General features: G+C 32.9%; 1 protein-coding gene across 1 annotated transcript; it reads right to left on the bottom strand.

Moving 5' to 3' along the window:
- Nucleotides 1–8,282: 8,282 nt before the first annotated feature.
- LOC110638008 (uncharacterized) lies at nt 8,283–10,054 on the bottom strand. Its single transcript, XM_021788404.2, has 5 exons — nt 9,648–10,054; nt 9,273–9,427; nt 9,076–9,142; nt 8,702–8,753; nt 8,283–8,611 (listed from the first exon to the last, which is right to left on the bottom strand). Exons 1-5 carry the CDS (start codon nt 10,000–10,002, stop codon nt 8,515–8,517), a joined length of 726 nt encoding a protein of 241 aa, XP_021644096.1. The 5' UTR covers nt 10,003–10,054; the 3' UTR covers nt 8,283–8,514.
- Nucleotides 10,055–12,468: the final 2,414 nt, after the last annotated feature.

Genomic DNA, 12,468 nt, shown 5'->3' with positions numbered 1-12,468 from the left:
AACTTTCCTCTTAAATCAAAAGGGATGGGCCGAGCTTGTTTCAAAATCATGCCTCTCTCTTTGATCTTTCTTGGCTTCACCTTTTTATTAAAGGTATTAACTATCTTCCTCTGATAAGCCTGCATATGATACAAGACTCACATTCTCTTTTCATCAATCAAAGCTAGTTCTTTATATATCTTTTAAGCCCACTCATTTTTTAGGATCTTAGCTTTTAGCATCACTCTTAAGGATCTAAACTCTTGCTTAATGGATAACATTGCTTTAGTCCCATACACTAAAGGGAATGGGGTTGCCCCCGTGGATGTCCTTGCAGTACTATGATAACCTTAAAGAACAGGGAGTTTTTCAGGCCAATCCTTATATGTTTTGAACATTTTTTTTTTCCAACTAGAACCTTTCCATTCATATGGGGACCACACATTCCTGCATGTAGTTCTTTCATTATTTGCTCAATCTATTTTTCTATCACACATAACAATTTGTAGAATTGCCCCCCAGCTAAAGTAAGTTGAGTGGCTAATCTATGAATTGTTGCTCTATCTCTTTTATTGGCTGATTGCGAGTATTCTCTCACTTCCAGAGACCTCCTTATGTCTTCATACAATTTTCCTTCTCCCTCTAGGTCTATATGTGCTACTACTAATCCTTCATAACATGAAATTTTACCCCTCATTAGGATAACTAGCCAAGTCAACTTTTGATCTCTCTTTTCCTATGGGGACACCAGCGTGGCTTGGGAATCGGCCATCTAATTTTAAGCTCGAGGCATGTACTTCTTGGTACTTTGTTAATAAGGCTATAAATTTATCTCTTTCTTCTTGGGTTAAATCTTCAGCTAACTTAATGTCTTTAGGATTATTTGGAATACCCAAATTAATAAAGATCGATTTTAATGCATTAATAGAAACTGATTCTAAATGATTATAAATGCCATGCATATGCCATTAGAATAAACATCAAATAAGTAAGTAAAAGGACTAGTCATATTCATAATTTTTGCTTCAAAATCTTCATCAAGTACATCAGAAATGGAAACATTAGTATCACTACTGTGAGTATTAGAAAAGACAAACTCAAACTTAGGAGTGTAACTTTAGGTTCTTAGCTTCCATGCAGTATTTAGATAAATGGTGCTGATTTTTTGCTTTAATTCTTTCACATGTGGTAACCCCTAATTATATGTTAAGGTAATTGCCCCCTCTTTCAAGAACTTAGGAGGCTTTGGCTCTTCTTCCTCTTCTGTTGGCTCATAGCCCAAACCATGACTCGTGATCTGTCCTTTCATCTCAAGAAAAGTCACCAGACCATCTATACTTTCTCCTAGGCCTGTGCTAAGAAAAAACTTCATCCTTTACTTCATAGTAGCCACTTTTAGATCCATCTAGTTTTTATAGATCCCAATAACTTGAAAATCAGACACTAGTATAATTGAACCATCTAGTTGTAATGCAACTACCTCCTTATCAAAATTGGTCCAAACATCTAAAGGTCCCTCATCATAGCTAAAATTATCACAAATGTCAACAACCATTATAGACTAAGGTTCATTGGGCTTTTGGATGGGTTGGATAGGTTCACTGGGCTTTTGGATGGGTTGGATAAGTTCATTGGGCTTTTGGATGGGTTGGATAAAGTTAATAATTCTGTTAGGGTTATTTGGGGTGATGGAAATCATGTAGAGATCTGGTGTAGGTGGAAATTTTGGCTAGGCATGGGGCTTTTGGGTTGATTTTTTGGGTCAATTATCCTTTTGACATTAATTAGGTCTTAGATATCATGCTTAAGTTGAAAGCATCAGTCGGTGTCATGATTGTGGGCTTGGTAGAATCAGCAACATTGGTTGATATCATAGCTAGGTGAGAGTGGATTTGGTAGTGGTCTGGGTGCTAAGAGCTATAGGAGGTTTTGAGCTTTGAGACGCTCCAAAACTTCGGATAAGGGTTGGCTGAATTAGAAAAATCTCCTTGGGGTGTAAGACACAATTTGAACCTCAATAACTTTAATACCACTTAATTGGCCTACCTCGGGGCCTCTTTCTAAAGTTGACCATAATTTTCTCTTCTAGCTCAAACATCTTGGCATTCAATATTTCATCAAGCACAACCATAGTTTCTTCCATCTTAAGTATTGCAGGTGAAATCCTTACTAGTCTCTTCTCTTCCCTAACCCAAGTAACCTGATTAGACGTCTCTTTGGTGTGTTTTGGGGCTATGTTTGCTTAAAAAAATAGGATTTAAAGGTTAACCTAAGTATGCTATTTACATAAATACAATGCATGAATAGACCATTTTTTTTCATTTTTTTCTTTTTTTTTTTTGCCTTTACTTTTGCAAAACCAAAACCGAACCATACCAATAGAACCAAAACCAGACCATATAAACTGAACTAAAATCGGACCAAAGACTGAATCAAAACAAAAAGAAAAAAAATCACCAGAACTGAATCTTCGCCCCCTTATACCTTCAACTCTCACGCGCAAGGTAAGAACAAATTCTATCCTAGGCTATGGTACACTGGACACACCAACAGGGGGTGGTCCAGGACGATCCTTCCCTCACAAACAAAAGATTTATATCTTTAAAGTTTAACTATAAGTAAGCATCCTCTTGCTTAACACAGGTTTTGAAATGGACTTGGGCTTATACACATATTGGGTTTATGCATAGGCCTAGGTTCATCTCAACTACCACTAAAACTTATGGTTTAAACAGTAAGGTTATAAATCCAGCAAAAAAAAAGTCTACGGGGTACTTAGGGTTGAAATCTATGGCTCATGGGCTTCATTGGGTAGGAAAAGGGTCACCCATGCAAGAGCTTGTCCATTAAGCACAACGGCCGGAGCTGTGGCTCTTTTATATACTCGAAGGTATGGGCATAGGGTGCTAGCATTCACCAATTCTTCATAGCTCAAGTGAAACTATGGTCTCCTTAAGTACCAGCGGGGCTAAAAAGGGTAAGAGTGATCTGTGTGATAGTGTAGTGCAATGCAAAAAGTTTAACAAAGGAATAATATTATACTAATAGAAACATGTTGGAGTAACTATCCATTTAATCTCCAGTGGAGTCGCCAAACTGTGGGAGGGGCGCGTGAGGTGAAATATCATCCATTAGAATTATATAAAATGCACCAGGTAATGCCTAGGAAAGATGGTGGAGTCACAATGGTCTCACTTAAGTACCACCTCCTTAGACATCATTTCCTAGACATGTACTTCATATAATCCTAATAGAATCAAACTACTGGTAAGTACCGTCTTCCCATAACATTACCACGGTACTAAGGATTTATGCCACGAAGGCATAGATAGACAGGAGTCGCTACCCGAGTAATAACCGAGACATATTTAGTATTTCTTCCGAGGGTCATGGATGGCAACTTACTCCTTGCAGAGTTTCCACAATCGTTATTACCATAGCCCAATGTCTAGGTTCGGGATAGTGGGTACATAAGGGGAAGGTGTTAGGCACCCCTTTCGCCTAGTCTAACCTCGTTGATTCGAGTGTCAGTCCTCTACTAATGTTTCTAGAAGTCTTGTTTATTATTCTTTTATTAAACTTCATCCTAAAAAATGCAATTCTAATCCTACACATGCAAGTAATTCATAAAAAGGTTATTGTTTACACATAATTTTTATGCACAAGTAATTCCTATCTATGGGGTTACTAATTATGTAAATGATATTTACCAAATGACTAAAATTAATTTATTATTGAGAATTTAATTTACAAACAAATTCAATTTCAAATAACCCTACGTTTCTATTTAACCTAATTAATTAATTTTCACCAATTACCCTAAGGATAATTGAACTAAATTAATTATGTACACGTGTAATTTATTTTAATATCACATAAGGCCCAAACAATCACAACCTAATAAAGATTACTAACATGCAAATTTATTTTATAATTACCAAGTGTTAAATTAAATTTATTTTACATGCCAATGTTAGTTTAATCTACAAACAAGATTAATTTTAATTTATAAAGTATTTATTTAAATTAATTATATGCAAAAGTTAGTTAAATTAAAAACAAAGTTAATTTTAATTTACCAAATAAAAATTATATTATTACTACAATTTTATGCCAATGGTTATTCGAGGAGTTTAGAGCTACTTACCTGTTGATAAATGCAGTTGCCATTAGGGCAAGCTACCCTTAAAAAAGTGTCTTCTCTTCTAATATGGCAATGATATTCTTGGCTTACTCCCGTTTAGCTTCACATAAGCTCCACGCAAATGCCATCTTTGGTAATTACCTTAGGGCTACTTACCAATTTTGTTTGTAATAAAAAATAAAGAAACTTTAAGAAATATCGCTAGAAAAAAAGAAGAACTAAAAAAATTTTGGCTATTCCTCTCTTTATTTTATTTTTTCTTTTTTTGTCTTCTCCTCCACCTTTTTTTTTTCTCCCTCCTCTTTTTTTATTTTTATCAGTGGGGTATTTATAGGGTTTTGGGAGAGAGGTGTAATAGGGTTTGGAGTCTTAGGATGATAAAGTTCAGATAACTTAAACACTAGAATTGCAGAATTTGGGTGAGACTGAGATATGGATGAGGTCTTCCAATCAATAGGAAGAGAGGGAAAGGGGTGGCACAAATAGAGAGTGAGGAAGAGAGTGGGGCTAATGAGGGAGAGAGAGTTTGTATATGAGAGGGATAGAGAAAAATATATTTTCTTATTTTAATTTTCAAAAAATAAATTAAATGAGTCATATTTAAAATTTCTAACTAGGTTTTCTTAGGCCCATAGCGTTTAATTAAATTCAATTAGGTCTATTTAAGAACTACCCATATTAAATTTAAATAAAATAAAATTTTATTTAAATTAAATTAATTTCCCAAAAAGCGTATTATTATTATTTTTTTTTTTTAAGATCATACCACGAAATTAATAATTCAGTTTTTCATCGTCGGGTTTTCCATGACTTGAATGCACATACTCGTCACAAAATAAGGGTCTATAGGAGTCCAACAGGATTCGTACATAGAGGCTTTGAATCCTGTTCCATCTTCTTTCATAGTTAATGAGGCCACCACAGAGGCAGGTATATGAGTCGCTTTAGAGTTCCTGATCTAATGCAAGACTCCATAATGTTCTTCACTCCAGCGACTGCAGCCTCAGATACGTGTCTTTAAAATGTACAAGGGGTTTATTCATCACCAAATAATCGGATCTGTAGCCTCAAATTCAAGGAGAAAGATCCTTTTCTTTTATAGGGTTAATTAAGAGAGAGCTCTGAGGATCATGAATAAATGGGGTAGCCATGTGGACAACAATTCTACACCCTCGAATTGTCTATTTGAACTCATTAGGATTAATATAAATATCAGCTTGAAATAATCTTAGTCTGGTCTCTGCATTTGGAAGACCCATGAGGAGCCCTACCTTACATGTATCACCTGCAATTTAGCGGAAATCAGGAACATTAAACTAGACAAGCATGTATGCTGTGGGAACCAACTTATGAAAAGCTTGAAAGGGAAGGGTCATCGAACCTTGATTCCTTGTTGTGATATGAACGATGTACCCTCTTTCGAAGCGCTTCTTGACAAGGTCAGAACCAAGGTAGCCTGCAGCTCCCGTCACACAGACCTTGCTTCTCTTGTCCATTAATAGCCACAAGCAAGAGAATCTTGCCCGACCTAAACAATTCTCAACTCGATTTTCTACTTTGAATTTTGAATGCAGGAGGATGCTGTACCTTCAATTTAATATACCGCATCAAACTTGAATTGTGATGCCACTTAATAATAATAATAATAATAATAATAATAATAATATGGAAACATTGATTTGTTTTTGGATTAATGATCTAAAAATAACTAAATTAGACAAATCGCAGGGCAAAACATTTTCTTTAATTGATAATTATATTTAAACATTTTAATTTTATATCCTAATTTTTAAAGTCGTGAGTAATTATAACTAAATCTCAAAATCTATATCAACAAAATAATACAAACATTAAGTGTTAAACTATTATTTGAGTTCATTTTATTATCACAATAAAATATATTGATTAAACTTTTTATTCTTTTTATTAACAAAATTTATCTTTTTCAAATTAATTTTAAGATTTGACAATAATTATTTTCAATCTTAAAAATAGCTATACAATAACTAAAATATTTGAATATAATTATTAATTAGGAAAAATATTCAGCCTTTTCTTCCCGCTAGGGACCAGGCGGCTAAATTAAAACCAAAATTTTTTAACTTTTCAATCGTATTCATTTTGTTTTCAAAGCTAAAAGTGCAAAACGGATCGACCCATTTACTTTTTTGGTAGATATTATTGATGGATCTAGTCGTGGATTATTTACCTGTTTCAGCTTCTTCAGCTAAAATAGGTGGAAATTTGGTTTAAAACATAGCTATGATTATGGATTTTCATGGAAGCTTTAGTGTTATATATATATATATATATATAGAGAGAGAGAGAGAGAGAGAGAGAGAGAGAGAGAGAGAAACCAATCATGGTAAAAATGCTCCAAAGAAAGAGTTAGAACGAACCTATGGATTCCTTCTGGCGCGCGTGGACGATGTACCATTTACTAATAGCCTCTTGAGCTTGCAGAGGAACCAAGGTAGCTTCTCTCGTGAATCCTCCTAATCTTTATACTCTCAGGACAGATTTAAATTATGATAATGTTTTAAACGAATTTGAATTTACAAAATAATATTGTGTTGATATTGAGTTTAAATTTTAGGTGTATATAAATTTGTTTATATAAATAATTAATTAAATATAAAAGATATAAATATTTATAAATTTATAAATATTTATAAATTTTTTACACATTATATATTAAAAAAATAAAATTTAAATATTTCAAAAAATTATATAATTTTGTAAAATATAAATTATTAATAAAAAAATTTTTATATAGATTATTATTTAAAATATTTAATATTAAATAAATTCAAATATTTTTATGATAATGATAATTAAATTTTATATTAAAAATATTAATCAAGTTTAAATCTAAATAAATATTTTTTAAATACTTTATCCATTACCAGCTAACTGATATCCCTTAGTCGAGGCTATATTTTAATGAAATTTACAATGCTGAATGACAAGTCTAACGAAGAGTAACAGCTTTCTCTTCGGCCTTTGGCCGGTCCTAGAATTGATGAATTTTAGGACGCTTACTGATAAGTACTAGTCCTGGATTTTTATTTTGATAGATCATTTAATTATTTTACATTTTTTATGAGTAAAACATATTATAAAATTATGTTATAAAAATTATTAAATTATATAATTTATTAATTTAGTTAATATAATATTTATCTATAAGATTCTTATCCTTATGCTTAAAAAAATTTCTTCTGTAATAAAAAAATGTGACTAAAAAATTACTTGATTAATAATTTAGTAAAGAAAATAAAGGCAGTTGTCATAGCCCACGCCAGAGGCTTTTTTTTTATTAGTTTTTGAAATTGAAGTAATTTTTATAATTTATTTTTAAATTTTATCTTATATTTTACTTTCATTTTTTAACTTTAACCGTGTACTAAAAAAATTTATGAAAAAAAATTTAAATTTAGAGCTCATTTTATAAATAAATTGAAGTGAAAAAAAAAGTAAAACATAAGACAAAATTCAAGAATGGACTATAAAAGTTACCCTAAAATTGCCAATTTTTGAATTGTAGTCGATAGAGACTAGTGCAGTTCATTCTTCGGTTTGGACAGAATATCCAAGGTCCCAATTAGACGAACAATTATAGAGTACCTTGCCATTCCATGTTAAAAAAATTACATAGAATGACAACCCAAAAAATTATTGACACGTATACATGAGTAGGCTATGAAATAATAAGCATATAGTAGCGAGTTCCAATAAATAATAATTAATCAGCAGTTTTTTTTTTTAAATATGATTATAATTACTTATATGGTGCATAATTATTAGATTGCCATTCTATGTCAAATGTTACATGGAATAGCAAAGATATTCTATAATTTCTCCGATTAGACAATGTTGATTCATTACATACCTCCACTCACTACCCAGTCAGACGAACAAACCCAGCCAAAACCATCAACCATCAACAAATGAATTCCAGCAAAATTTAACAAACCATCAACAAATTTAAAGAAGTTCAACAAAACAAATCTCTAAAAACCATTTCTACACCTACCCAAACATCTCTGAACGTAATTGGAATGCTCGATAAAAAAGAAAAAAATTAGCATAAAAAAAAAAAACAAAAGAAAAATTGCTCCAAATGCTTAAGTGCTGTTCAGCAATATCATGAAACATGGACAGGAAACAAAAATAGTTTCAATTATGGTCTCCATGAATTAAGACTTTTTTTTTTGGATTTAGCTCTAGCATGTTTTGCGACCAATTAATTACACCAAGATTGGAAGTTGTTATTATCACTAGCTAACACTCAAACTAGTCCAATTCTCACTAAACTTCACAATTCTTAGTAGAATTCTCATCAATTGCGTACCTATTGTTCCTAGTGATAAAGGTTCGTATATTATTCTTCATGAAGTGGTTCTTTTACCAAACCAAAATCCCCGACTGGGTTTCAGAAGCTGCTTTAAAAGTGCCATTTTGGGAACATTCCAGTGTTCTACATGCCTGAAATGTTTCGGCAGCCAAATAAATTGAGAGTGAAATAATAATATTGAAAAGATAGAATAAAGTCTGTCCCAATCCCATTATGTTTACCTGCATACTCTTCCAGATTGTGCATCAAAATAGTACTCTGTATATCCAGTAGCTGCAATATAACTTAACAGAGTCAGGTCTAATCAGCTAAGCATCTGGACTTACATTATCATATGGTATGGCTATAAATTGTTGAAATCTTGAAGCTATGGACAGCAAAATTTTTAGAAGAAATCCATTCATAGTAAAACCCATTTTATTGTGTTATATTTTTCTACAGAATTTCATTTTTGATTTTGATGCAACCACAGGTTCTTGATCTTACTATATAGGAACATTTTAAGGGAATACCAGTTATTTACAGCAAAAGGGTAGCATTATTTACTTGTAAACTGTCTCTTATGATAAGTTTAACGTAAGATCATGGAGCATACCAGAAAGAATAGGCCTCCAAGGAAATGACATGATACAGCTAAATCTCCAATGTCCAATTCCCTTATCCTGGTAACCAAACAAATTTTTGGTGTCAAGAGTTCTCTAAGGGAAAACACTGCAAATATAAAAAGGAAATCCATGAGGTGAAACGTGCTTAGTTCTGTTGATCATAATGCCTAGAACTCCATGTTCTCACCTCATAATCTTCCCACTTGGTAAGCTTCATATTTGACTTTTCAATAAGCAATCCAAAATTTGTACAGTTTCTCTTGAAACGTGCAAGTCCTCTAAAGGAACCAGCAGGATCGGCAAATTCACAATCCTCTTCATATGCATTGAGTGTGAGATTTCCTAATCATTGGAAAAGAATGATTATGTCGCCTAACACATTAATCATGGAGCAGAAACTTCCCAAATCACGAAATTTTGGAATTGGATTTATCTCATAAGAACCAGTTTCTCCTAAAACGTACAATACTCTGTTTGTGATGAAGCACAGACCCAAATCAACAGATAAAAAGAAAAAACGAGGAAAATTTGTAGTGAAATGTAAATGGCAATTCCCAAAAACCTGTAACGAAATACGATCTTTGGAAATCCTCTTTGATGACGTCCACAACCATGGCACGTTCAATGCTTCCTAACCCGTCAGCACCAAGCGTGCGTTCCCCTTGGGGAGCTTCAGTAGTTGAAGGTGAACGGAAAAATGAAGCGGCGATTCCAAGAAGCTCAGAGCCGTACCAAGCTAGCTTCAGAACGGCATTCTCAGGTTCGGATTCTTGTCTGGCAGGCGAATTGCCTGATGGATTCTTCCCGTTACAACAGATTATATTGATTTTCCCATGATAATTTGGCGGGAAAATGATGGTTCGATGGTGGGAATTTAGACGGGGAGTGCTGGAAGAGTAGGAGAAAGAGCTCGCCATTTAGAATTTGAGAGAGAGAGAGAGAGAGAGAAACCTACGTTGAACTCACACCGTTTCTTTCCAATATCTCAGGTCCAGAAAAAGCATGGCCATAAGATAATAACAATAATAAATTATCTCTTAAAAAATTAATAAATTATCAATACTACAATATTAAAGCTTGGGCTTATTTGATTAATTAACTTTAACGAGAAGTATTAAAATCATTTTAAGAATTATTAATTCTCTTAATTAGAGCTAATTGTTAAAATAAAAAAAGGGCTTGGGCTTGTTTGAATCTCAGTAAACTCTGTCGAGTTAGCTTTGTTATCGGCTCATTTACATCGTACGCTTGGGCTTGTACAGAAACATACATTTAATTTCCTGCTCATAAATTATTAAAATAAATTTCATAAACTTCAAGAAATTTTAATTTTATATTGGAAATTCGAATTTTGATGATAATATTCTTTGAAAAACCAAAAATATGTAATAAAGAGACCGAAATTTAATCAAATTCTTCTTTGCTGCTTGACGCTAAATGATGAGCGATAGAGTTCATTGATCTACAAGCAAATACAATCGAGCGCGAACAAAGCTCGTTCAATAAAGAAATAAAATCAAACATAATGGACCCAAAAACAATTAGCACATTCGCTATTCAACCCATAATTATAGAAAAATTAGATAATGTGTGGAAATCTTAACACCAGATCACATGCCTCTGAAAAAATACATTAATTTCTTGGGTGTATTATTAGAACAGGTTATGCTTCCTATGAAAGCTCTCATAGAAATTAGAAAAGAAATGTGGAATAAATAATCATAAAGTACAACTGTATCCATCAGGAGGGACCCTGCCTTTTTGAAGATACATTTTTCACTGATAGATGTGTCCCTTTGTATAGTTTATGTAGTTTCAGGATAAAGTCATACCACTTGAAGTCCTGAAGAATTACAACCTGCTAGAACGAACAACTCAAACGAAGTAATGCCTGATAATGCTCTGTAACAAAAGATTAAAAGTAATTTGAGTGAATTAACAGAAAGTACTTCACCTCAAATTCTCCACTGCAAGGGTCAACATTTGGATTGATTCTCATGCCTGCACCAAAGTACTTTGCATTTCCAGTGCAAAGAGCTGTTACTTGAGGACACAATTCCCATTCACCCCCATTGACCCATATGCAAAACATCCCATGGAGCTATATTCAGACTATTAACACTCTCATTGGAAAGTGAATATCATAAAGAACACAGAACTGCATTATGGTGCAGAAACATGAAAAGCACATGACAATAATAACATAATTCTCAATACTTCCACGTAAACTGACCTTGACTCTAAAATCACAATTTCTATGCCCTATTGAGAATTGCTCAATGAACTAGTTTGATATTCTTTTACTTATTAATTACTTAGAAAGTTTGAGATGAAGCTCAAGCAAGCATTAGTTCTTGCTGCAAGAGAAAGCAAGACAAGCCAATACAAATGGAGCCATAGAACCTCAAATCAAAATGGAAGAAACTCCATAATTTATAGCACCAACGAGCCCAAGCTGAAGAACACTATGCGTTTCTCCTAATCTTTCCTTCATGTTTATCAACACATCGATAAGGCAAAACATTTCAATAAGGAAACCCATACTAATTTTTCTAGAATTAGAACACACTAATTCAAGTCCTTTAATTTGTCAAGATATTATTCCCAAAATGCTAGAAGAATCAAGCAATGACAATGTTAAAACTTCATTATGACATTCAAAGTTAAGTGATGCTACCGAGTAAAATGAGGTTAAAATAGTCAAATAAATTCTAACTTAACAGTCAAAGTGTTAATGCTCGGTTAGAGTCAAAATTGAGTTAAAGATCACTCAAACCATTTCAAACTGAGCTTGGTCAAATAGAGCTAAAAATAGCTCGGTTTGGCCCAAATCGTCCAATGACAAGAGAACGAAGCAATGCTACTCCTCAGGAAACAAGTAGAGTAAAACTTATGTCGAGTGAAAGTAATGACAAATAATGGACAAATTGAATTTTTAGGAGAAAATCGCGGGATGTCAACTAAGATTGAATCTGAGAAACGGGTAACAACTGCTTTCCTAAATGCCTAAAAACCAATGAAAAAGTACGCATATATCTAACTAAGATTTACATTGAATTATTATCTATATTTCTCCTTTTATATTCTTGATTTTTTTATTTAAGCATTGGAATGGTTGGTCAAAAGGCCATCAACTTTATTTTTCTTTTATTTTTCGTGACAATTAGATTGGACCCTTAAAACTCACGTCAACGTTACTAAAAATTAAAGACCAAAGCAACCAAAGAAAGGGCAATACATGGCAGACAACAAAAGTTAGAGACAAAGCAAAATCATAAAATAAAACTTATAACAACTGTACCTAAAAATGAAAAACATGCTTACAACTCTCCCATACACTTAAAAATATAAATTTTTACCGTTAAAATCCAAAATAAAACTTG

This window comes from Hevea brasiliensis, chromosome 2, assembly GCF_030052815.1.
Source record: "Hevea brasiliensis isolate MT/VB/25A 57/8 chromosome 2, ASM3005281v1, whole genome shotgun sequence".
NCBI classification, from domain to species: Eukaryota; Viridiplantae; Streptophyta; class Magnoliopsida; order Malpighiales; family Euphorbiaceae; genus Hevea; species Hevea brasiliensis.
This window is presented reverse-complemented; position numbering and strand designations above follow the sequence as displayed.